The 27110-nt window shown below is 41.8% G+C and overlaps 2 protein-coding genes across 12 annotated transcripts in view; one reads left to right on the forward strand and one right to left on the reverse strand.

The window, feature by feature from the left end:
* LOC143729384 (vesicular inhibitory amino acid transporter) overlaps positions 1 to 1146 on the reverse strand; it is a 38373-nt gene extending 37227 nt beyond the window's left edge. Inside the window, exon 1 of the mRNA XM_077220613.1 lies at positions 916 to 1146. Coding sequence (XP_077076728.1) covers positions 916 to 1146 — 231 coding nt within the window. The remainder of the gene's footprint in view (positions 1 to 915) is intronic.
* Positions 1147 to 2916: 1770 nt separating this feature from the next.
* lama2 (laminin, alpha 2) overlaps positions 2917 to 27110 on the forward strand; it is a 419939-nt gene continuing 395745 nt past the window's right edge. For all 11 annotated transcript variants that reach the window (XM_077221106.1, XM_077221108.1, XM_077221107.1 and 8 more), the window contains exon 1: positions 2917 to 3079. In XM_077221106.1, coding sequence (XP_077077221.1) covers positions 3013 to 3079 — 67 coding nt within the window. In that variant the 5' untranslated portion in view covers positions 2917 to 3012. The remainder of the gene's footprint in view (positions 3080 to 27110) is intronic.

Below are 27110 nucleotides of genomic sequence, written 5' to 3' on the forward strand. Positions count from 1 at the left end.
TAAATTCTTGTTTTAGAAATGTTTAGATATTTAGATATTCCGTATTATTTTCATGCAAAAGCACTGTTTGTCTGGCGAATGTTGCATTATTACAGCTCACAAGAAGCAGGTGGTAAACAGACTTTAATGTTTATTTGTGTTTTCCGCTGATGATTGATGACAAACGTTGGGTATGAGTGTTATGAGCAGTTATTATATTCAGATCTGATTGCGGTGAGTGTATGCTGGCAGTGCGCTGATGCAGTAAGTACGCAAGATCGTGTTGGTGCGCTGCATCCTCAAAACCCAACACTCAGATTAATCTAGCTTCTTTTATTTTGGCACCGATATCCGATTTACATAATTCATTTTCTGAATCGGCTGCTAAAACAACGTAGACAGCTTGTGCAAATATGTGACACTCCCAGCAAGAGTAATTCATTTTTAGTGTGTTGTGGTGTGAGTACATTACCTGCACATTAGCACATTAGCTTTGCAATATTTCCAAGAATTTATCATTGCATTTTTATACACTACCCGTCCAAAAAAAATTTTTTTTTAAAAATTCAGTGTTTGGATTTAAATAGGCAAATACTTAACGGTCTAGATCATTTTTGCAGTGATTATCATGTTTCTAGCATTTTATATGTTTGGCATCAGTTCTTCTAACCCTAATTGAAAGAGTGTGTAGCTTTTCATTTCTTAAATAACCATGTAGGAAGACACATCATGGCCATATTCAGTATGACAATGTCTAGATTCATCAGGCTCAGATTGTGAAAGAATGGTTGAGGAGCATGAAGAATCATTTTCACACATGAATTGATGCTCCTCTGAGTCCAGATCTTAAATTCACAGAACGTCTTTGGGACGTGCTGGAGGAGACTTTACAGTGTGTGTGTGTGCGTGTGTGTGTGTGTGTGTGTGTGTGCTCACCTGTATGGCATTGGTGACGTTCCAACCCGCCTCCCATGTAGTGATTTTCATCCGTGTGCTAGGAATGCCGTCCTCCAGGTTTTCTGGACTGGAAGCCTGAGAGTCTCCATACGTCTGAGCCAGCTCATCCCTCTCCACCAATCCTCGGTTCTCCTCAGCATCCGCACGGAAGCGCTTCATCCAGAGAGCCGCCGCATGGGTCTTCACCCACGAAAGCTGGAAACGGGACATTGCTCAGCCACTCAATGAGGAAAGAGTGCACTGGAGAGCAAAACTGCTTGGCTTTCACACCTTTACCTCACACGAAGTGTCTCAATCCCGCCAAACTCAACTGACATCCATCAGGAATGTGGTAGTGTCCAGCCGGATGTCAGTCTGAGCACTACGAGTGCATAACTGAGATCCGGGCCATCGACCCTGTGAGGAGAAACTGGCTTTGCATCCATTTTAAATTGGGCAACAGCAACACAAGAGTGTGGAGGACTGACAGGCCGATGAACTGAAACATTATAATCACTGACAGTGTGTGTTTGCCTGTAGATGTTTGTTTAGAAAAGGTCATGCTTTCCATTTGTCCAAATGAGGACTGTCTGCTTTTGGGCAATATACAGAGGAGACCAAATCTGTGAGTCCAACACTAGAGGGAGCAGAGGAAGTCCAGAAACTCCTGAACTCAGAGCTCAGCTCTCATTCTTCTACTGCACAACTATGATCTGGGAATGATCTGTGCAGATACTGTGAGTTACATGCTATTCCTCCAAAAACTGTCCCAGCTAGCCTAACAGAGTCTGAACAAACAAGCTCATATGGAAGAATCGTGCTGATTTGTGAAGGGTTTGTGAGCTCCCCTCCCAGCATGCATCACAGCATGAATACATTATGCACTTATTGGATTTAGTTTTCTGTTTTCTCATCCCTGTTGTTGAAAATTAGTTCATTAGTTCAACGCATTATTATATCGTTCTAAACCTGTATGACTTTCTTTCTTCCGTAGAACAAAAAATAATATGTTTTGGTCACTCTTTACAATACAATAACAACGACCTTTTCAGCGTCAAAAAGCTGCAAAAATGTTATGCAATTATCATAAAAGTGATCCATGGTATGTTATTTTAGGTTGTTTTTATGTATAATAGTATTCAATGATTTTTTTTTATTTAGATTTTTTTAAATTTTTACATTTAATCATTAAAACTATTTTGCAACAAAAAAACAAAGCAGTGGGAAAATGCAACATATAATATCTATAAAACTTTTTTCCTCAACATATTTTATATGAGGTTTTTACAGCTGTGTTACCCTACACTCTAAAAAATTATCCTGTAAAAAAAAAAAGGTAAACAACTGCCAGCTGTGGTTGCCAGCATCATACTGTAAAAATATGGTGTGTTACTGTTTTTGAAATTAACAGCTAAATACACTTTGTCAGCTACAGTATAAAACTGTAATGTAATACCATATAGCGGTGCAGTTTAATATTGCAGCTGACAAAATGGTATTTAGCTGTTAATTTCAAAAACAGTAACACATCACATTTTTACGGTATGATGCTGGCAACCACAGCTGCCAGTAGTTTACCCTTTTTTTTTTACAGGATTATTTTACAGTGCTGAGATGTGTCAGTATTACAGTTTAAAGTGCTGCTTGGTGTTATTTGGCTAGTAAACAGTAAATTTTATTTAATAATAACTAAAACATAACATAATAAAAACTATGCCAGAATGAGTAACAGGGATACCATTTTATCCAAAACTGGGAACAAATGTAATTTGTTGAATTCAATTAAAAAAAAAAAATAGCCACTTAATCGATTAAAAAGTATACGGAGTTTCGAATATTTAAATATTTATCCATTATGTTGATTTTAGAGATTATTTCTGCAGGTAGGGAGCTGATGCTGTAGAAGTTTTCGTGGAGAGGAAACGCAGAGGAATGTGAGCTCGGGACGGGACGCCCCCTCCTCAAAGCGCTCGGGATAGGAGGGCTCAGCCAGACCAGCGTCCAAAACTTCCCAAAGTCACTGGAGGAGTTACTGAAGGATCCTGGACGGTTCCTGGTGTTCGACCAAGCGCTCATGAACAACAGGGATATTGGGACATGAACACACCTGGTTTTCTCGTGCTCGTGGGGCTGCTGTGGCGGAGTTGTGGAGCTCAGCAGAGAGGTGAGTGGATCTATGGATCTCGAGTGTGTGTGTGTTGAGTGTGTGTGCGCGCGGGTGATGTGCGCGCATTACGCGTTCTCCGAGTTAATGTGGCGATTTATGCGCCTGATTTTTGTTTCATAGTGAAATAAATGGCTCTGTAATCCGGTCCACTGGCAGAAATCAAACGATGCTATTTGTTTTCTTTCGGTATGCCCAAATTTGCTACTGATAAGATATTGCATCGAATAGACTCTGTTTGATATTTAGTGGACAGTATTTGTTGCTTGTTTAAACCCCGTTTAAAATCATCATGACATAATAATGAATTATTATTTGGTTTGCTCTGTGCTTTCTATTCAACCCTGTTTATGATGTGACAGTTTCCCCTTATAAAGTAGATTCTCTTCAGTCTTAAGTAGTATTTCATTAGTACAGTTAATCTTTGCATAAATTTGCTTAAAAGTTCCACTCTGTTATACAAAAAACTTGCAGTGACAATTTCGATTAGTCACAAAGCATAAGATTATTGAGAGTGAACAATGTGTGGTGTGATTATAGTTCCTATATAGTCGTTTTCGCACTGATTTTCAACCCTGTTTGATTGAAGTCACAAAATGCCTTGAGTAACTTTTATAATTATTTTTTTATAATATACCTGCTCTCATCATTATAATGTGCGATTAAGACATCTGATAAACTGACTGATACTACCAGAATGTACATGCACTGTAAAACATTTGTAGGAATTTACAGGATTAAAGAGTATTATTTTACAATAAATTACTGTAGTAAGGCATTTACAGTGAAATTAATGCATGCTGGTTCATTTTCCTACGAATTACTGTGAATCAACCGCAACATTATGCTGACACAGTAATTTATGACAACTTATTAATTTTTTAATAAATAATTTATTAAAACGATGACAAGCTAGAATATAAAATAAGCTGATTGGCAGATTTTAAGTTAGTAAACTATTATTATTAAACTATTATGCTATTATTAGCGCATTTTCAGCATAAAGATTTACTAATATCTTATTTCAAATTGATAATTGTTTGTAGATGACGTCTCTAACAGCCTGACACATGAGCAGTGATCTGCCTTCAGCTTTCTAAAACAAGCACTCAAAGCTTTCTTCACTGCAGAACCCTTGAGGAAAATCAATTTGTGAGCATCAATGAAGGGCCCATGCAGTGGCCTTTAATATCACGCTGCTTTAAATGCTTTTTTGTTTCATTTCTTCAATGCCTGAATCTTACGGAGATGCTTCTGTGAATGATATTTGTTTAGCATTTAACGAAGCAGAGGCGATTAACAGAAAAGGCTTGCGTGAAGCATCTTTCATCTTTCTCTCAGTTCTGTGTGTGTAAGTTGACTCATGTGCACATTCACATTTGTTGTGCCATCAACAGGTAGGTGTGTGTGTGTGTGTGTGTGTGTGTGTGTGTGTGTGTGTGTGTGTGTGTGTGTGTGTGTGTGTGTGTGTGTGTGTGTGTGTGTGTGTGTGTGTGTGTGTGTGTGTGTGTGTGTGTGTGTGTGTGTGAGCTAAAAGTAGATGTTAGGAGTAATTTTAGCAAAGGAACAGAGTCAGTATTCTCTGGATTCTCTCACTGATGACACAGAAAGAGTGTTTGGAAATGGAGGTGATGCTGAAAAGAGAAGAGAGAAGGTCAATAATTCCTGCAGAAAACTGTCTGATAGTGTTCCTAGATCAATACACTAACAGTCACAAGTTTACAGTCATGGATATTGGTTTATGTTTCTGAAAGAAGCCTCTTTTGCTTACCAAGGCTGCATTCATTTGACCAAAAATACAGTAAAAAATTTGACATATTATTACAATGTAAAATAGCTGTTTTCTATGTGAATATAGTAAAGTGTAATGCATTCCTGTGATCAAAGATGAATTTTCAGCATCATTACTCCAGTCTTCAGTGTCACAAGATCCTTCAGAAATCATTATAATATGATGATTTGATGCTCAAGAAACATTCATGATTATTATCAATGTTGAAAACAGTTAATATTTTGGGGGAAACTTTGATACATTTTATTTTTAAGGATTCTTTGATAAATAGAAAGTTCAAAAGATCAGCATTTATTTGAAATAGAATATTTTGTAATATTATAAATGTCTTTAGTGTCACTTTAAGAATTAAATTTGTCCTTGCTGAATTAAAAAGTTTTAATTTCTTAGTGACCCCAGATATTCTGAACGATAATAGGGATGGATTGAGAGAGAGAGAGAAAGGCATCTTTGTGGCTATTATGCAAGTTCAGGCTTTGTCTCTGTAATACCTCTGTCAGAAAAAAGAGAAAGCTTTCAGAATGCTTGAGGAGGAAAATCAATAGGTAATTCCACAACGCCACCAATGAATGGCCCAGACCGATCGGGTCTGACTTTATCCTGGTCACCGCTGATGAACAGATGCAAAAGTACACTCTGATGGATTGTTTTCAATGTTTTACCGATTTCTTGACGTTAATTTGCCTGCAACACGAATGGCCTCTGGGCTTATTTATGTTTGAGCAGAGAATGCTTTGAGTATGATGACAGAGAGAGAGCATGGGAGATTAATGTGGTTTGATATTCTCAACACTCTTCTGTTGGAGGCAGAATGTGGTTGATGGGGATGAGGTGAGCTGCTCCATATTTTACACACTACAAATGTAGAGTTTCATTTGTTCTCTGAAGTACCCAATGCTCTCTGACAGAAAACAAATTGTGCAAAAATACTTGCACAGCTTGTCACTGGAGCAGAACCTTTAAAATATCACCTCTGTACATTATTTACCCCTAAACGGTGCATATTAGTACCTTAGTCAAATCTGCCCTTAACCCTATAAAGCCTGATAATAGTTAGAAATAAAATAGAACAGATAATAGAAAAATATAATGTTTTAATGTCAGATGCCCAATCAGAGCAACACTCTATGCAATTTTGCTGCAGATGCTGATGTTTATATGGACAAAAAAGATGAAATTCTGTTGGTTGTAATGTAAATCAATGAGATCTTTATAACAGTATAGCAGATACTTGCATAGAATGCATATAAATATCAATATGTGCCAATAATGTCTTTGTAAGATGATATTTAAATGCTTAGTTTTATGATCAAAGCTCTGTAGTTTCAAAACATATAATGCAGTGCAATACAATGAAAAGTCTGAGCGTAATGAATCACTAATGAATAATACGTATAATCACGTAATGAATTCTGCTCCAGGGACAAACTGTAGTACCCCCAAAGGTACACTTTTTGGACAATATGTTCTGTAATGACTCTCTTCTTCTCAAGATCCATTTTACGTAATGCATCATATAAGCTTGTTCAGATCAGTGTTTGGTTCCTGGGTACCAGAACATTTGTGCTTTTCTACAGAACAAGAGAATAAAAAACATATTCTATGACCTACAATAAAAACTGTTTAAAGGGGTGGTAAAACACATTTTTTCGAAGGCTTGATCGTGTTTGTGGGGTGCACTGTAACATGTTTTAATGCTTCGTTTTTAAAAAATTGCATTATTTTTCATATATTTTACCTTTATTCTACACTGCTCTGTCCCTCCTTGTAAAAACGGTGTGATGGTTTCCGGGTTCTATGAAGCCAGTCCCTCAATAATAGGCAAAGGGCTCAGATTGGTTAGCTGGCCCAGTGTGTTGTGATTCGCTAACCGCCTTGTGCACGTTTTCGGAAACGTCACGCCCCTTACCTTTACCGGTAGTTTGTGCTTTGGTGTATTATAAATAATGGCGTCAATAAAACCAATCGGACCCAGAGAATGTTGGTGAAGATGATCGAGCCTGTTCAAGAACGGCTGTTAAACGACATTTCAGAAAGGTTTGTTTTTTGTTGTTGTAGTCTCATTACTTTTTAGATACGCTGTTATTTAATTGTACTAATTATTGTAGTATTACACAAATTAATCTTCATAACAAGAATTTCATGTAAGCGTGTAACAGATTATACTACAGTCCTCAAAGGGATTTTTTTGAGTAAAGACTGCGGATCTTTAGTGATCGTTACTGACTGTATGGCACCGTCACTTTTGTATAGAACGATTGTAGACAAATATCTGTCGCCAGAACTATTAACCCAAAACGAACACTAAAAATTGGCTTTACTACAGTAGCCAAATCAAACACAGAACCATGTTTAGCATGCCTGTAGATAAACAAGCATGTAGATAAACAATACATAAAAGGTCTAATCAAAGAATAATTTACACTAATTCTAAGTTCGCTGTTGAGATTTAAAAAGTTTGTAACATTAGGTGTTTGTTGGATAACTTTAAGTATGAATGAGGATTTAACAAACTGGTTTGCAGAGCCAAACAGCGTTGTCATTTGTTTACTTCCTTGCTACAACGTACAATTAACAATACAAACTATTACAGGAAAACACATAGACGAAAAATAAATCATACTTACAGGTTGTGGCCCGTAAACAAATGCTTCTGTTCTTAAAGTTTAAACTGCTCCATCTTTCAAGACAAGCCGTTGTGCGAATCCTGCATTGAACTCGCGAAGATTGTGGAAGCTTTCCTCCGGAAAATGTGCAGCACAGAGAGCAGGATTTGGGAAATAATTATGAGGGACTGAGTTAAAAATAAATTTTAACCATTGATCCCTAACTCCCGACCCTAGGACGGCTGAACAAAGTCGACCTGCAATCCGGATGAAAATAACAGCGCTTCGATGGCATTGCGGCAACAACACTCCAGCCTACTATACCACAACAACTCTTCTCCAAAGCAATATAAAATGGCCTCGCCCCCCTTATTTAGTATTCTCGGAGGAGGGGTTTATGTAAATATTGGGGTTAAGTGATGTCACCAACCCTGGACGAATGTCTTGTAGTCCCTACCGGCCGTTTGCTGTAGTCCTTAGAAATTGATTTTATTTAAAAGCAAATATCTCCCTTTGCTTTGAACTTTGAGCATTGTAACTTTGCAGATGTTGTTTATGCTCATACAGCAACATTACACACTAGCTAAAGTTAGAAAAGTGAACCAACTCTTTTACCAACTCTTTAAAAATGATCATTCTGTCATCATTTGCTTACCCTCATGTCATTCCAAACATGCATGACTTTCTGCTGTTCTTCAAATGTCTTCAGAAGACTCGTGATCTAGAGCACATGTTGAGCATATGTCCTGAGTTTACTGGAGCTTTACAGCTTCTGTCCTCATTCCAGACTTTCACTGTGTGTTAAAGTTTCAAAGAATGTTAATGTTACGAATAGACTATTTCTTTCAGAATGCACATTTGCTCGGGTTATTAACGTACTCTTCATTGAGGAATGAACTCCTAAGTATGAATGGAGTGTTGCGCAGTAAGCTGAATCACATATGAATTGAATGAAGGATCCTGACCTTTGACCTCTGCCTCATGCAGGGGCCACATTAGAGTCATATGGGGGAAAAATGAATTACCCTGACACGCGCACACACACACACACACGCACGCACGCACGCACGCACGCACACACACACGCACACACACACACCATCATCAATGTTTTCATAGGTGGCTTGTTAAGCTTCCAAGATTCATAAACTCTCCAGGAAGTCCCTCTTTTCTTCCTTTTGATGCTCCGCTCTGATTATTCCCCTTCCCTGCATGCGTCTCTCTCTCAATCTTTGATGATGTATCCAGTTTCTTTCCGTCTCTTCCCTCTATCTGTCCATCTGGCTGCTGACTCTCTCTCTCTCTCTCCTCAGAATAAAGCAACTAAATGAGTCAGCATGAACTGTAATGTGTCTGGGACATTATTAGACACAGTTCTAGTGATGAAGTTGCAATTTAGTACATTTAAAATATATTAACTTTACATGTTGTCATATCAAAACACTCGAGTTAAAATTATTATCTAGTATTATAACAATATAATACTTTATAAAATTATATATATATATATATATATATATATATATATATATATATATATATATATATATAGGCTATATAAAATTTTATTTTTTTTAAATTTAATAGTCGAGTCAAGTCACCTTTATTTATATAGCGCTTTTTACAATACAGATTGTTTGATAACATAATAATAATGCAACAAAGTTTGTTTCCAGAAGAAAATAGCGTCACAGTCCAGCTTAAGTAAGTTCAGTGATGTTTCATTTTTGTTGTAAAAAAGTTATTCATTTATATATATAGACAAATTTCGAGCCGACGTCACAGTTACGTCACGGCGCTAGCTGGAAGCAAAACAAAGGGAAAACTGCAGGCGGCCAATACAAACCAGCACAGATTCGGCTACATAAGAAGGAGCTTAAATTGTTATTATTATTATTAAATGTCATCTTGTTGTGTTGTTGGGTGCAAGAATCAATGAAAATTTGAATATGCTGTATCTGGAATTTTAATTTCTAGAAAATAGTCACATCGTTAAAATTGCACCGTAATGTCACTCTTTAATTGTCGTCTTCTTGGCGCTGGCTATGGGTCGGCCAATCTGGTTCCATCCGTTAAAATTAAATTTTGCAAATAACAATTGCGGTCCTGGACAGTGAGTGACCTTGCACATTAAGATAAAATCGGATTTTCTCCAGTCAATGTTAAAAAACAAAACTTGCATACTAACGTTAGGGAAGCGGCCAGAGGGGTCGTTCTGCCACCACCTAAGCTCAGCCCACAAAAAACGTCACCATGTTTACCAACTGAAAATTGGTCTATAGCCCAGACTTTGCAATAGTTTAGAAAGGCCTCTGCATCTGGACTATACCTAGTGCCTAAAAATGCTGTTTAGCCAGTCATGCCTCATCTGATTGGGAGCCTTATTTTCACGTTATGCTAATATAGTTTCATGTTACTATATGTATAGCCACTCTGTAGAAAACCATGATGTCATCGTCCAGCACAGTTCAGTTCTCATATAATGGTGTCAATGCAGGCAGATCAATAATATTGTTGAATATTAAATTAAATGTTAAATTTAATGTCCCCAACTAAGCAAGCCAAAAGCCAATGACAACAAACGTGAAAAAAGGTGAAAAGGGCAACAGCGTCAGAAGTCAGATTGGATTGGAACAATCAGAATATTATCCAGTTCATCTGGTTGAAGACCGGAATCATCACGCCGGTATGGAGACGAGTTTGTTGAGGATCAGTGCTGATGGCTGTCGTGTCGATGAGGCCTTCACAGGGGAGAGTCTAGTTGACACAATCTCTGCTTACACTTCAGGGATGCGTTGAGGTCGTGTCCAGGCGCAGGTCCTCCCTCTGGTCTGGATACGCCCCAGATCCGGCTGACTACAGTAAACCTCGGAATAAGTAGAAAGACTAACATTAGCGTAGATGCGATTCTTCTTATGATGTAGCAAGTACATCGGGTGTTATAGGAAGTGTTCCCGGTTCTGGCTGACCTAATTTATGCAGCCTAATAATAATTTAACTGATTTGAATTATAGGAATGTATAATTTTCTATGTGTATGCCAATAGTGTACATTCAATCAAATTAAATAAAATCTTCCACATCTTCCAGAACCGAACACAAATAGTAAAATGGAACATTATTACAGTTTTTTTCAATTGCTTAAGCACAATTTTGAAAACAGGTCCCGGTTTGTCAAAACACTACACACAATTAGCACAACCCGACACCAAAGTAGCACAACACTTCAGATAATTTGCAATATGGAACACTTTTGTCAAAACTGTACACGACTTCATAAAAACAATATTTTGTTACCTTACGAAACACACACATTTCATATGACTTCAATCTTTTTGAACCAGTTACACACTGCTGTTGCTAGCCTAAAACACTTTTAGCAAGTCTAATTCTCAGTGATTAGTGTACTGTAAGTGAAGTACACAGAGAAAGTACAACTATACAATAGTTCACCAAACACTACACAAGACCAATGCTGCAGACTGATGAAAATAACATTGATTTCTCTCCGTATACCAAAATCAGTCAACATGTCAACACTGAGAATCACAACAAAACATGTCCCAGTTGTCATGATACTACAGTAGTGTGCATAACACTGTTAGCTCAGCAAACAACAGACAAACGTAAAATACTGTATCCAGTACAGGTTACAATTACCGTTAATAACAACAACAACAACCATAAAAAATAATCTGGAAAAAAAAAACGGACAATATTGGACAGAAAATACTACAGTTAACATACTATACATTATCTCTTTGCCTAGCTGGATCTGGCCAGAGAATTTTATCAACATCAAAAGCAATATCCTCATTAGCAAGACAACGCGAGAAGAACCGTCTTGAATGTCGAATCCATCCTTGCACAGCTGCGGCGTCGACTTGGTCACAGGTGTCCTCAATGGCCTGAATGAGGGGTACCTGAGCCTGGGGCTGGAGATCGTAAACCTTCCACCGTCATGCAGAGAAAAACTCTTCGATAGGGTTTAGAAACGGAGAGTATGGTGGAAGGTATAGTACTGTCAACTGCGGATGGTGTTGAAACCAGTTCTGCACCAAAGCAGAGCAGTGGAATGACACATTGTCCCAGATGACAGTGTACTGTATCTGGTGCATTTCATTACCTGGTGTGACGATGTGGTGCAATCGGTCCAAAAATGCGAGAATGTGAGGCATGTTGTAAAGGCCCATTTTGGCATCACGGAGGAGAACCCCATGCTGTGAAATGACAGCGCAAAGGGTGATGTTACCCCCACGTTGCCTTGGGACATTGATTATAGCCCTGTGGCCAATGATATTTCTGCCTCTCCTTCTTGCTTTTGTGAGGTTGAACCCTGCCACATCAATATATATGAATTCATGCAGGATTTCCTCAGCATCCATCTGCAAAACTCAGAAAGAAATACAGTGAAAGATTAGATTGTGTAGTTCAGGATAGGTCTAGTATGCAGTCAATGTAAAAAAGTCATGTGTGCAGTATGCAACCTCACAGTGCTAAAGTGAACAATACAAAACTCCACATACTCATGCCGCAGCCGTTTGACTCTCTCTGAATTCCGCTCAGATTTCCGTCTTTTCAGGGTGCGTGCCAGTGTTGACTGAGAGACTTGATGGACATTATTGTAAATGGCATGGTCACCGATAATGTTTGCTGATAGCATTATTGGCCAAAACCATGTTCATTATCTCTCTCTCTTGTTCTTGCATGAATATGGGCCCCCTTTCACCTTGTCGTTCCCGACCCTCAATCCTATGTAGAGAATAATACATGTAACTTACTGTACAATGTCACAGGAAGGGGTATCACAAGTGCTGATATGGTGCATACAATAATGGCGCTTTTCCACTGCATGGTACGGCTCGGTACGGCTCAGTACAGTTCGGCTCCGCTCAGCGCAGCACGGTTCGGCTCGCTTCGCTTTTCCACTGCGTGGTACGACTCGGCTCGGCGCGGCACGGCTCGGTTCGCTTTAGCTCGGTTTGCTTTTACACTACATATAGTCCATATAGTGCCGCTTCAAAGTGGGTGTGATTATGACTGATCGTTAGCTTATCCTTTCCTCTGCAAACAACGAGAGGAACGTCTGCGCTTCTTGTCCACTAACCACGAATCAGCCATTTCTTTTTTGGAAGTTTTTCTTCTTCAAGCAAGTGACAAGCAAGTAGTTTTAAAACAGGTGCTACAGCGGTGGCTGTTACTGGCTATTTAAATCTTGCGAGTTTGATGTCTCAAATGTATACAAATACAATGACACTGGTAGTGACAATTCTGTCTGTCTGACCAATCAGTGATCTGCAGTGTTTTCACGTCACATTTTAGTATCGGTATGGTACGCTAGGAACCTCAACAGAGGTGGTACCATTTAAAGCGAGCCGAAGCGAGCCGTACTGTACCATGCAGTGGAAAAGCGCCACAAGTGAGCCGTACCAAGCCGTACCGTACCATGCAGTGGAAAAGCGCCAAAGCGTGCCATTCCGAACCGTGCCGTACCGTACCATGCAGTTGATAAGCGCCATAAGCGGCTGATTACTGTAACTGTGGACAGATCTTCTTTTACCTGTTTTCCTGTCGAAAAGTCCTTATGACAGTTGCCTCTGCTAAGATTTGGCTGAACTCTCAGTCCAGCCTCCCTCAGCGTCAATTCACGGTTCACAAAATGGTCCACTACATTTTACATTTAGTCATTTAGCAGACGCTTTTATCCAAAGTGACTTATATCTGAGGACTAAAGCAAGCGAGTCATCGTGAAGAGGGAAGAGTGACGCAAGAAGTGCTCAAAATACAAAGTTCAGGCATTGCTCAGAGAAGCAAAAGCCAGACAAGGGAAGATTTAAAAGGGAAGGAAAGATTTAAAAGAGAAGAATTTTTATTTATTTATTTTTTATTTTTTTATGTTAAGTACTCACGGAAGAGATGAGTTTTCAGTTGACTTTTGAATGCTGTCAGGGATTCTGCATTACGGACGAGGGTGGGGAGATCATTCCACCAGCATGGAACCGTGAATGAGAATGTTCTGGAGAGTGATTTAGTGCCTCGCTAGATGGCACCATGAGCCGTCGCTCCTTGGCCGATCGTAGGCTTCTGGTAGGGATGTAGACTTGTAGTAGGGAGTGAAAGTAGGACGGAGCTGAATCTGTGGTACATCTTTAAGCAAGCGTCAAAGCTTTGAATTTGATGCGAGCAGCGAGTGGTAGCCAATGCAGTGAGATGAACAGAGGAGTGACGTGAGCCCTTTTGGGCTCGTTGAAGACAAGGCGGGCTGCAGCATTCTGGATCATTTGTGGAGGTTTAGTAACACATGATGGAAGTCCAGCTAGAAGAGCATTGCAGTATTCAAGCCTAGAAATAACCAGGGCCTGGACGAGAAGTTGTGTTGCATGCTCAGTTAGGAAAGGCCTGATCTTCCTGATGTTATACATTGCAAACCTGCATGATCGAGCTGTCTTTGTAATGTGGTCTGTGAAGGTCAGCTGGTCATCAAATATTACTCCAAGATTTCTGACCGACCTTGATGGGGTGATTGAGGACGACTCTAGCTGGATAGTGAAGTCGTGCTGTAGAGACGGCTTGGCAGGGAGGACGAGAAACTCAGTCTTTGCCAGGTTGAGCTGCAGGTGATGTTCCTTCATCCATGCTGAGATGTCCGCCAGACAGCCAGACAGTCCACTAGTGTTGCACGAATGTCATTTGATAAGTTTGGTCCTCTTCTTCTTTGTGCACGTTCTGCTCCTGCTTCAGGTCTTGTTCGGCCTCTGCCTCTTCCTCTGCCTCCTTCTCCTCCTCTGTGTACTCCTCCTCTCACCCTCACTCTTCTTCTGACTCCTTCTATTTTGGTTGAAGGCAGGTGAACCTACCTGCTGCTTTTTTATAGTGCTTAAACCTGATTGGTGTGTCTACAATTTAGAAATCATTTGTTTATGCTCCTGATGGCTGTGTTTAACAGATTGGGTCATAGGTATGGTAATTTGACAGTCAGTGCTTTGGAATTGCAAGGAAGTGACATCATGATACACTTCTGTGTCTGATGTATTCAAGTATGTTTAGTGTTTTGCAAGTCACTGTGTGTAATGTTTTGCAAATAGTGTGAAGCTGACAATGTGCTTACAGTTGTGCAAATCTAGCCTTGTGTTTTGCTCCCTGTGTGTAAGGTTTTGCTAATTGTGGGAAAAGTTTAATTGTAGTGTGTAAGCAATTGTAAAAAACTGTAAACGATGAAAATGAAGAGGCAAAGTAGACACTGTTCTTGTTTAGTCAATAAAGAAATTGACTAAACCGGAAATCAGAAAGTATGCAAATTAGTTACAATATTATACAATACATGATAAGTAATATTCTAAAAAACATAAGATGGCCTCTTTAATGTCATTGCTCAAGCAAAATAATGATGATATTATACATTTGTCATTTGCCATGTTTTCGTGTGGCTGAGGGATTCTGTGGAGTCAGTATGCTGTGTGTGTGTGTGTGTGTGTGTGTGTGTGTCTGTGTGTCTGTGTGTCTGTGTGTGTGTGTGTGTGTGTGTGTGTGTGTGTGTGTGTGTGTGTGTGTGTGTGTGTGTGTGTGTGTGTGTGTGTGTGTGTGTGTGTGTGTGTGTGTGTAAAAATGAGAGAGTAGCTAACATCATCACTCTCAATTTCATTTTTCAGAAATTGTGATTGAATTCATAATGCTTCACAAGATAAATGAGACAGCAGTCATGCTGTTAGCCGAGGAGAGAAAATGTTTATTATATTTGGCTTATGTATTTTGCCACGCATTACAAATGTAATGTGGGTGCGCCGCATCGGAGACCTACGACAAAGCAAATGTTAAGAGACACGGATCTATGAAATATGAATGCTGTCTGCACTCATGGTTTTCTCGTAGCGTGCCGCGCCATTTATCAGAGGTGATCTATTACAGTGGAAATGTCATGTGACGCAGGCTGCTCAAAGCCAATGTTGTGATTGGTCCATGTATTATTTAAGTTTGATATTTCAAGGGCCATTGACCAGCAGACAGTAAGTGGTCATAGAGACATGGGACTGGGGGACCAAATCTTATCTCCAAAGTAAAATATTTGCTAAACACTGTTGCGGCTCCTGAGTTTAAATTTAGGTTGGGCAGATTCTGGGTCTTAGGATAAACAGATTGTAAGCTTTATATTGTAATCGCTGAACACATGCACACACACGTTTGGCAGAGGTCTAGTGTCCTTGAGTAATTCAGCCTGAGGGTGGCTCTCTAATGTTGACAGGCTCTGAAGTACACACGATACATGCATAGAATTCTACATTAATTCATTTGAAACACTATCCACATATACCTTGTTAAGAAAAAACAGACATGCCAACTAGTTATTGACCTGATGCAGAGTAATATACACATAGCTTAAGCTAATTGATATCGTCTTGGTCTGGAGAGAAGTTTACATAAGGTAACGTGAAAATAAGGCTCTTAATTAGATGAGGCATAACTGGCTAAACAGCATTTTTAGGCACTGGCAGTGGTGTAGTGCAGCGTATACGCAGGTATACGGCGTATACCCACTTCTTTTTCAGTCGGCATTGCGTATATCCACTTCTAAATCCCCGTCTGATGTGCATCATGTAGTAGGCTAGCTAATCCAATCTCATGTGAAAAATAAAACAGTCAGGGCCGTACCCACCATTGAGGTCCCCGATGTCCGGACCTCAGTCATTTTTTGAGTGTATAAAATGAAAGTTGTGAAATAATTGACTAATATTAACTCTAATTTGGTGCTGCAATGATTCGCTCATCGCGACGATAACTGACCTTCTCATCTGAGTTGCTTCAGCACTCAAACACCCGATCGTCAATGTCAAAATGTTTGAGACCAATCAAAGCAAGCGGGATTTATGTTCACAGAAGCGCAAGCCGAGCTTGAATCCCAACGCGACGCTTCACGCTTCAGTTATAGTTAATTATATAATATATGTAGGTTTTAAATGGCCGACAGAAATAATCAGTTTGATCAAAGACAGTGGGAACTATAAGCTCAATTTAACAACACAAGCACCTTAATAAATATATTGCCATTATTATTATAAATATTACGTATAAATATATTTGTATAAAGTTACCTCGAATGTGTTCGAATATTTCACGAGTATCAGCACTGGGACTTTTCATTGTTTGTATCACTCCGCTTGTCTGTGTTTGCGCAACTTGCATCATTATGCCAGAAGGTGGCAACAAGTGACTGTCTTTATGAGAGAGCAATAGGCTTTATGCACAGCTTCACTACTTCCTGAACTTCAGCCAGACCTTTGTTTCCTGTCTGTCATTATTGGACAAACTGATTAGTCCAGGTGTGCCTGATTATTGTTACTGAGGCCAGGCACACCTGAATTAATCAGTTTGTCCAATAATGACAGACAGGAAACAAAGGGCTGGCTGAAGTTCAGGAAGTAGTGAAGCTGTGCATAAAGCCAATTGAACCATTTATTAAATGAACTGATTAGCCCAAAAACATTGATTAATTTAGGAAAGAAAAAGTAGCTGAAACTGATCTTTGATGCTCATACTAATTGTTCATATGCCTCTAGACACAGAAGGATTGCATTGGCGTTTGTTTGAAATGTAAAATCTATGGCCATTCTCGTTTATAATAGCCTATGTTATTGTGTGTTGTCAACAATAAGCATTAAGCATAAACATTCTGCATTTCTATTTTGTGGATCATTACTTGCAACATTTAAACTGATTCTCATGTTTAAAAATATCTGATAAAATTGCTACTTCATGCTACTGTCGACCTGCTTTTAAAGCTAGGCTACTGTTGTCCATTTTTTTGGCCTTCAAAACACCTTAAAATGCACATGTCGAGATCAGGAAAATCAAAATTTTCTCGAGGGGGCATGTCCCCGAACCCTCCTAGCAAGAAATTTTTTGGGACCTCTGTATTTATAAAACGTCTCAGGTTACGTATGTAACCCTTGTTCCCTGAGAAAGGGAACGAGACACTGCGTCGGTTACGACACTAGGGGAACGCCCTTCAGCGTAGCGCGTCTGAATTTATGAATTTAACTGAAACCAATCCTATTGACGTTGCGTGATGACGTAGCGTATGACGGCATAAGCGGATGTGTACAAAAGCACGCCGCCACACAGAAATGTCAGCTTTTGCTATGAAGCAAGTGCTCCAGGCGGGGTGAGGTGTGGCGAACCGATGCAGTGTCTCGTTCCCTTTCTCAGGGAACATGGGTTACATACGTAACCCGAGACGTTCCCTTTTGAGGGAACTCGAACTGCGTTGGTTACGACACTAGGGGAACGAGATACCCACTATACCACAACGAACCCCGCTCATCCTAGTGTGAAGCTGTCTTCAGGCACAATCTAGGACGAAAGCACTCGTGCACCGGCTGAAGAGGGAAGGTCCAGACTGTAAAACTTTATGAATGTGTGCGGAGTGGCCCAGCCAGCCGCCTTACATATGTCATGTATAGAAACCCCTGAAAGGAGGGCTCTAGAGGATGCTATGCCTCTGGTGAAGTGAGCCCTCACGGCCATAGGTGAAGGCAAATTGCGCACCTGATAAGCCAGGGAAATAGTCTGAACGATCCAGTTGCTAATGGTCTGCTTAGAGGCGGGAAGCCCCTTCTTGGGCGACCCGAAACACACCAGCAATTGGTCCGACTTCCGCCATGAGGAGGACCTCTGGATATAACACTGCATTGCTCTGACAGGGCAGAGCAGATGAAGTCTCTCCTCATCTGCCGTCACATGAGGTGGAGGATGAAATGCCTGCAGAATCAAAGGCCGTGCCACATTAGATGGCACCTTGGGCAAATTGCCAGGCCTGGGGTGTAAGATGGCCTTAATGTTGCCTGGAGCAAACTCCAAGCACCCATTGGAAATAGAGAGCGCCTGGAGATCTCCTACCCTCCTCAGAGAAGTAATGGCCAACAAAAAGACCACCTTAAACGAAAGGTTCTTGGCCTCGGCCGACTCCAGTGCTTCGAAGGGGGCCTCGGCCAGCCCTTCGAGAACCACTACCAGGTCCCAAGAGGGAACCCTGGTGCGAGTCGCAGGTCTCATCCTCCAGGCTCCACGGAGGAAACGTACGACCAAGTGATGCCTCCCCAGAGGACCATCACTCAGAGGAGCGTGGAATGCCGCAATGGCAGCCACATAAACCTTGAGTGTGGACAGGGTAAGCCCGGCAGAAAAGGGGTCTTGGATAAACTCCAGTACTGAAGCCACTGGGCAGTGAACTGGGTCCAAATCGCGCTCTCTGCACCAAATGGAAAAAACATTCCACTTAAAGCCGTATAACCTCCTCGTGGAGGGAGCTCTGGAAGTGAGTATAGTTTCAACAACTTCTGCTGACAGGCCAGCTTCTAGATACTGTTCCCCCCTCAGGGGCCAGACCCACAGTTTCCACAGCTCGGGCCGAGGGTGGAGAACTGAGCCCCCTGCCTGAGACAACAGGTCCCTCCTCAGAGGGATCTGCTATGGCGGGCCTGCCAGAAGCAGGATGATGTCTGAAAACCATACTCGGGCCGGCCAAAACGCGGCTACTAATATGCGCTTTCAGGACCCTTTCCAGTACTGCTGGGAGCAGAGCGATTGGGGGAAGGGTTTACAGACGCAGCCTCGGCCACTCTCGAGACGCAAATAGGTCCACTTCCACTGGGCCAAACCTCTCGCATATTAACTCCACCACCTCGGGGTGGAGTCTCCATTCCCCGGGCCTTAGCCCCTGCCTCGACAGCATGTCTGCTCCCTGGTTCTGGTCCCCTGGGACATACATCGCCCTGAGAGACAACAGTCTCCGCCGGGACCACAGGAGGATCTGATGCGCCAGTCTGCACAGAGGGCGCGACCTCAGACCCTCCTGTCGGTTTAAAGCTGCAGTAGGGAGTTTTGAGAAAATGTTGACTTAGCCTGAAAATTTGAAGAAGCACAACTTACAGGTCCAACCCCCTTGCTCTCTGCTGCACTACAACCCTCCCTCCACAGCTCCTCCCCCACAGCGGAGCCTGCCGTGAACGCGCAGGCTAGTAAGCATGATCACCGATGGCGGCGGATTATAAACAGTGATGGAACATTCACTAATATGGACGAAACATCAACAATATGCTTTACATTGACTATGGCCTGCCCATACTTTGACTACAAACTTGGTCCTCAAATCATTATGTATTTTGCAATACATGTAACTTTATAAGGTTGCACTATTTCTATAAGTTATAAATAGCTACTAAGATAACGTTAAAGGATTAGTTCACTTTTAAAAAAAAACTTTTGCTGATAATTTACTCACCCCCATGTCATCCAAGATGTCCATGCCTTTCTTTCTTCAGTCGAAAAGAAATTAAGGTTTTTGATGAAAACATTCTAGGTTTTTTCTCCATATAATGGACTTAAATAGGACACAAACGTTTCAAGGACCAAATGACAGTTTCAGCGCAGCTTCAAAGGGCTTTAAACGATACCAGACGATGAATAAGGGTCTTATCTAGCGAAACGATCGGTCATTTCAAAAATAAATAAAAAACTTTAAGTTTTATAAGCACAAATGCTCGCCTTGCTCTGTTCTGTGATGCACGTTTGTGATCCTGTTCGAATTCGTTCATCCAAATGAACGAAACTTTTTTTGAGTCATTTCGTTCGTTGAATGAACGAAATGACTCCGAAAAAGACTCATTCAAAATGAACAAATCTTTTTTCGAGTCATTTCGTTCGTTGAATGAACGAAATGACTCGAAAAAAGATTTGTTCATGTGGATGAACGAGTTCGAACAGGAGAGTCACGAACGACGGTGCGCGCTCGCGCTGTGCAAGAGAGGGGTGATCAGCGTGTACACGAGCGTGATTGACACTGCTAAGACATTCCTCCTGGCTCTGATTGGTTGTTTCTGACCGGGAGCGGTGTATTTCTGCAAATGGCAGTAGGACCACAGGGAGGAGCCAGAGGAGCCTGATTTTTTTCACAGATTATCTGTCTCATATTCTACTTTCAGGACATAATGCCAGTTTTAACAAATATTTGTTTACAAAAGCTAGAGCTTTAAATAGGACACCACTGACATATTGTTGGTTCTCACGAGAAGAGTTCAGGAGGCTACTCTTTTGGGCAGCCTAGAGTCCCAGGCTCTCTGAGGGGGAGCTCTAGACACGACACTCGCCTTCTGACTCTGGCGGTAAGAGGAGGAATTAGTGGGCTGTTGCTGCTTTTCTCTAGCAGCCGCCCTCCTAGACCTAGAGCGACGAGGGAGATATTGCTTAAAAGCCTCGCTCTGTTTCTTGGCATCCTGGAATCTGTCGACGACAGCATTCACTGCCTCGCCGAACAGACCTGTAGAAGAAACAGGTGCATCAAGGAGAAAAGATCTGTCCTTCTCCTTGATGCCAGAGAGATTAAGCCACAGATGTCTCTCCGTGGTTACCAGGGCTGACATCGAACGGCCGATTGCATGGGCCGTCTCCTTGGTAACCCGGAGAGACAGATCCGTGGCTCTGCGAAGTTCAGCAACATCATCAATAGAGGGCCCTTCACCCTGATCTATTTCTCTTAACAGGTCGGCTTGGTACGCCTGCAAAAGAGCCATCGTGTGCAGGCTCGCACCAGCTCGACCCGCCGCCATATAAGCTCTGCCCCCCAAAGCAGATGTAGTGCGACATGGCTTGGAGGGCAGCGCCGGTGATTTAAGGGATGATGCAAGGTCGGGTGAAAGATAACTGGCTAGAGCCTCTTCCCCCCGAGGCATCATCCCATAACCATTCTCTCTAGCTCCCACAATGTCACTGTAATTAAATCTAGGGGGGGGGGGGGGGGGGGGTTGGACAGGCGTGAAGAGAAAGGCCTGTTCCAAGATTTACACAACACGTTGTGTAAATCTGGAAAGAATGGAAGGGACCGGCGATAAGGCTGTGTGCGGTGCTGCAGGAAGCGCTCGTCGAGTTTACTTTTGGCACGCGCTTCCTGCCTCTCTTGTGGCCAAGAAATATCGAGCTTGGCCACAGCCCGCGTTACAACCTCCAACAGCTCATTATAATTAGGGGCAGGAAGAACAGTTCGATGTGTTTGGCTTAGATCCCCCTCCCGAATACCAAGCACATCTAAATCCTCAGACTCAGATAGCTGTAAAACGGGGTCTTCATCCCAATCGGGAGAAGCCGCGGAGCGGGCTCTCGAACGGGGGATGGGGGATCTGAGCTTTTAGATGAAGAGTAGGAAAGTGCCTTGCCAGTCCCACTGTCATCTAAAAGATCTCGCTGCGATCCCCACGTTCTAAGCTGCCGTACTGCCTCGGCAGATGCGGGACCCGAACCGTGGGGAGCGCGCATTTGCCCATCCTCGGAAAATAAAGCCAAACGAGAACGCAGCGTTCTAGCTGGGAGAGATTCACAATGAACACAAGCAGGCCCCTCGAGAGCTGTTTGAGCGTGCTGCCTTCCTAAGCATGACACACACATCTCATGTGTATCCCCAGCCGTGAGAAGGCGAGGGCATGGAAACACAAATTTTTTTAACTGTTCACTTGCCATGATGCAGATATAAGACAATACAACATCAAATAAGACAAACTGGTTTTCACTTTCACACACACAGAGCGCTTGCTGAATAGCAAAAAGCTGACATTTCTGTGTGGCGGCGTGCTTTTGTACACATCCGCTTATGCCGTCACACGCTACGTCATCACGCAACGCCAATAGGATTGGTTTCAGTTTCATTCATAAATTCAGACGCGCTACGCTGAAGGGCATTCCCCTAGTGTCGCAACCGACGCAGTTCGAGTTCCCTCGAAAGGGAACCCTGCATACGGCCCTAAGGAATAGCCACTCAAAATGCATAATTATTTAGTAATAATAAATAATTAAAAGCCAGTATTAATTGGAAAAACTGCACCTCTTCTGTGGCTAATATTAATTTCATAATGATCCTTTCTCCGTGAAGTCAAGCAGCAAAAGTTTAGTGACAATTTGCAATACTGGCCCATTTTGGGGTGAACTAATAGGCAATACTAGTCTTACATGTCACTGTTTATAACACAGAGCATTCATCCTTTGATGGGACGCTAAAATATTGGGGGCATAAATTAAGAGTATACCCACTTCTCCAGTCAACACTACATCACTGGGCACTAGGTATGGTCCAGATCCAGAGGCCTTTCTAAACTATAGCATAGTCTGGGCTAAGGCAGGATTAAGATCTTGTTTGGGCCTAGGGTCTCTTTTTAGAGGCTCCTTCTTGTCTTGCAGGATGTTAAAATAAAGAAAACTACATTGAAAATTCGCAGTTGTTGGATATAGAGACGAAATTGACTAGCAGTCAGAGGCCTCGGTTACTTGTAAAAACTGTTACTATTGAGAGAAATTACAAAAACTATAGATTTTAACTATAGTTATATTTAACTATATTTTAACTATAGTTAAAAAGATGTGATATTTAATATATAATCACAATGATCACAGCTAGCTTTAAGCTTTTCGGTTACTTAAGCTTGCTGCTTAAATCTAGGGACCTGATTTACTAAACAGGGTAAATTAGCGTGAGAGTGCATTCCCAAAAAAAACGCAAATGGAAGTGGAAAGTTCTACGAATGATCTTCTGACGATGCTCAAATTAAAGAACACAGACGCAGCCGGATCATTTCCATAATGACCAACGCAATCTACCAAGAGCAACACAAATTAGCGTCTGGTTTAAGACATACTTTTTTTGGGCATTAAATAATGGCTTAAACACCAGTAAATTGATGTAAATCACCTTGCATGATTCATTTAAATACTCTCCTCCCATACATTTTGCGTCTGAAAGGGAAACTCCAACAAATGCATATGCAATAAGATCAGCCGCAAAAATAACCCTGTCCACGCCTTTCCAGCTCTAATTTTTCACCGTGTGTCTTTAGTAAATCATGACAGTAGTTTTTTAAATGCCAAAAGAGGGTTTGCGCTAGGTCTGGCTCTAGGTCTCAGTGACATTGGCTATATTTGCTGAAGCTTTTCTTGTAAATCATTTATGCAGTATTGCATTAGTTCATCTGACGATCTTCTTGTTGTTTGCAAGGACTTTCAAGCATAGGACTCGCCAGACCAGGATAGAATATCAATGTTCTCTTCATGTTTGTCCTGCTCTAAATTACTCTAAATCTTTGTGTTGTGCTAAATGAATTATGTTATTGTTATTGTTCAGGACAGATGTGGTATTTAATGTCCCGGGTTTCTGCTTTTCTCTGCTCTGCGGTTCATTCTGTAGCTGTAAACGCTTCCAGCACTGACCTAGCCAATAGTCATTCCTAAATGTGGTATTTTTGTGTGTCATTAAGTTGTGAAGGTTAAAGGAATAATTCACCCAAAAATAAAAATTCTGCCATTACAGTATTTACCCACACTCATGTCCTTCCAACTCTTTTCGAAAGAATAACACACACACAAAAAAAAAACTTAATTTGAAGCAAAGTTCTGTCTCCTGACTTTTGGAACTGGTAGATGTTTCTAGGACTATTGTGATAACTGCAATATTGTAATACAGTGATACTGACAAGCCGACTGCAGAGGAATGCAAGCAACCACCACAACACAGATGTTCACATGTTTTCTTGTTTTACACTTCGTGCATGTGCATTGAATGTTAAATATGTCAATGATAACAAGAGTGAAGAATTTATTTTTTCCACCAACTTGCTCTTTTTTACTTAAGACTCTGTCTACGATTGTGATTTGAACTAAACAGAAGCCTAAACAGACAGTGAGTGAGAGAGAGATTGACTGAAGATGTGCGATTACCTGAGTTAGTCCTTCTTCAGGTCAAGTCATATATTCGTGAAAAAAAATAAATGTTTGCCATGTCCGAAGAGGAAAGCAAAACCTTTGTCGTGGCATCCTGTCAACGTTGAAGAGTATTTTCCATGGATGGAGTCAGCGCTGGTCAGTGCACTGAATCAATGCCATAGTCTCTATGAAGTGAAGCATCAGCTTCAGCCTTACCCTGGTGACACATTGCTGGTCGATTGAGCCTCGTAAATTGGCGCTCAACGTTAAATTAATCATTAATGAATGAATCAGCGTATTTGAACGCATTAAAGGCGGGCATACACTGTGCGATGTCTGTGTGATTTCAGCAAAGTTACCTACTCACACTGAACAAGCAAATCGCATGCAATGTAAAGCCAATACTCAGGATTTATGTGCTCACACTATACGGTCCAAACGTTGAACTGCGACTTGACTGCTCACACGGCCTACGTGTGAAATATGCACGATAAACCCTCGTGCCGGGTTGCGCCAATAGACGATATCATGTAGGGCCTATCCAGAGATATTGTCAAAACAAGCATCAGCTACCAATATCAAGATGATTTAGCATTTCCAATTTATGTATTCAATTATTATTATTATTATTATTATTATTATTATTAGGGAAGGCCTAGGCTACTTTTATTTAAATTTATAGGCTATTATAATTAATCTGCTACGCAATAATTTCATTGCGCCTCACGCATAACCAACACGCTGAGGATAATAAAAGATTACATGAAGCTTACTCCGCCTCATTGAAAATTGTCTAAAACACTTAGGTCGATTACAATGAATTATTGATATACAATTAAAATTATTAACAGTCTATAATATGTCCGAACACTGCAATAATCAATCATCAGTGAAAATTAAAAACAGCTTTATTTCAAAAACTTTGTTTAACAAATTGATAAAAGATAGTGTATATACTGTCACGTCTCAGTGTTTGTTTGTTTGTATTGTTTGTATGTTCATTAGTCACATGTCTTCCTTTGTTCTGCTTTCCCGCCACTCATTTGTTTCCATGGCAACCCATATTAGTTCATGTCTCACGTGTGTGAGAATGTGTGTGTGAGTGTGTGTGAGTGTGTGAGAGTTAGAAAAAGTTTGCTTTGGAATTTTTTACATATTTTTTTTGCATTGGACTCTCTGATACTACTACAATTGCTTCTATTACTCCTGAAGACACCCAGATTGTGGCGCGACTTTCGAACCCCCTTTATTCGGAAGCGACACTCAGGCCGAACCGATGACGTATCCACACAAACCGAGGCCTCGTTTTTCATTAGTCACGTGATTTTCACCTTAACAACACAAGCCTCGAATCGCGGCTTTATCTGGCACGCCCATTTTTTCTCGACACAAGCTCCGACGCCTCGGTTCAAATGTCACATCACTAGCCATGGCTCAGGAGAGCGAAACTTCTTTTTATTTGTCAAGGACTTTTGCCGCCTTGCCATCACCAGCACCCTTGATGACGTGAACCTAAGCACCTTGTTCCGGATCAGGGCCACATTCAACCATCAAATCGACCTCCCAGACACCACTGGACTGGACTGGAGGGAGACGTCATCCGGTGTCTGGAGAGCATCGTGCCTCGATCCGGAACACCGCCAGATCCAAGGCTTCACATCATGCCTGCCCAAATTGAGCCCTCAGCCAAGATGGCCGCTGCCACACTGCTTGAACCCTCAGCCAAGATGGCCGCTGCCTCGCCGCCTGAGCCCTCAGCCAAGATTGCCGCCGCCTCACCGCCTGAGCCGTCAGCCCGTCCAGAGTCTCGTCCCGCTGAGACCGCCCTTCCTGAGTCTCGTCCCGCCGAGACCGTCCTTCCTGAGTCTTCTGTTCCCGAGCCTGTATCTGAATCTGTTCCCAAGCCTGTGTCTGAATCTATCCCTGAGCCTGAGTCTTCTGTCCCTGACCCTGAGTCTGTTCCTGAGCCTGAGCCTGAGCCTGAGCCTGAGCCTGAGCCTGAGTCTGATCCTGAACCTGAGTCTGATCCTGAGCCGGTTCCTGAACCTCCACCCTGGTCTTCTCTCCCACCTGCTCCTCCCCCTTCAGTCGGCCCCCTAGTGTCGTCAGCCCTGCCTCCTCCATGGCACCTCCCTCCATCGTCTCCACCCTGGCCACCTGCACGGCCTGCTCTACCCTGGCCGCCTGCAAAGCCCTGGCCGCCTATCTTCTGTCTGTCCTTCACCTGCTCTTAGTCCTCCTTAGTCGCCTCCCTCCCTCTGCAGTTGGCCTATCTATCGCGCCTACCTGAAAGGGGGATAACTGTCACGTCTCAGTGTTTGTATGTTCTTTAGTCACATGTCTTCCTTTTGTTCTGCTTTCCCGCCACTCATTTGTTTCCATGGCAACCTTCATTAGTTCATTTCTCACCTGTTACCTCATTAGTCTTGTCAGCTGTGCCTCGTTTCCCTGATCTGTTTCCATATGCATTTAAGCCCTGTGTGTTGCCTTGTTCATTGTCCGATCTCCGTCCTACTAAGTGTGTGTGAACCTTCTGCCTTTCTGTACCAGTTGATGATATTGTTAGTAAAAGTTTGCATTGGAACTTTTTATTCTCCCTCGTCTTCCTCTGCCTGCACCACACCGTGACAGATACATCGCAGGTGGCTTGGAAGACGTGGGTAATATGTTAATCCATTTTGCAACACGAACTGGAGGTAAGCAACAGTTATTTGTAGCTAGTTTGAGCTACATAACATAAAGATCTCCCTCTTTTTGTTTTCTTTCTTGCAGCATTAAAGATGAAATGGTTAAACTTCTGTTTTCGTGCAGGCGCAGTGAGGGGAAAAAACACTGAGGTTAGGGCAATCGGTTCGCAGCTCTGCTTCAAATGTGCAATATAGTCACGAGGAGCGACCAAAAAT

Source organism: Siphateles boraxobius, unplaced genomic scaffold, assembly GCF_051911475.1.
Source record: "Siphateles boraxobius isolate OS27281-9 unplaced genomic scaffold, OSU_SipBor_1 8, whole genome shotgun sequence".
Lineage (NCBI taxonomy): Eukaryota > Metazoa > Chordata > Actinopteri > Cypriniformes > Leuciscidae > Siphateles > Siphateles boraxobius.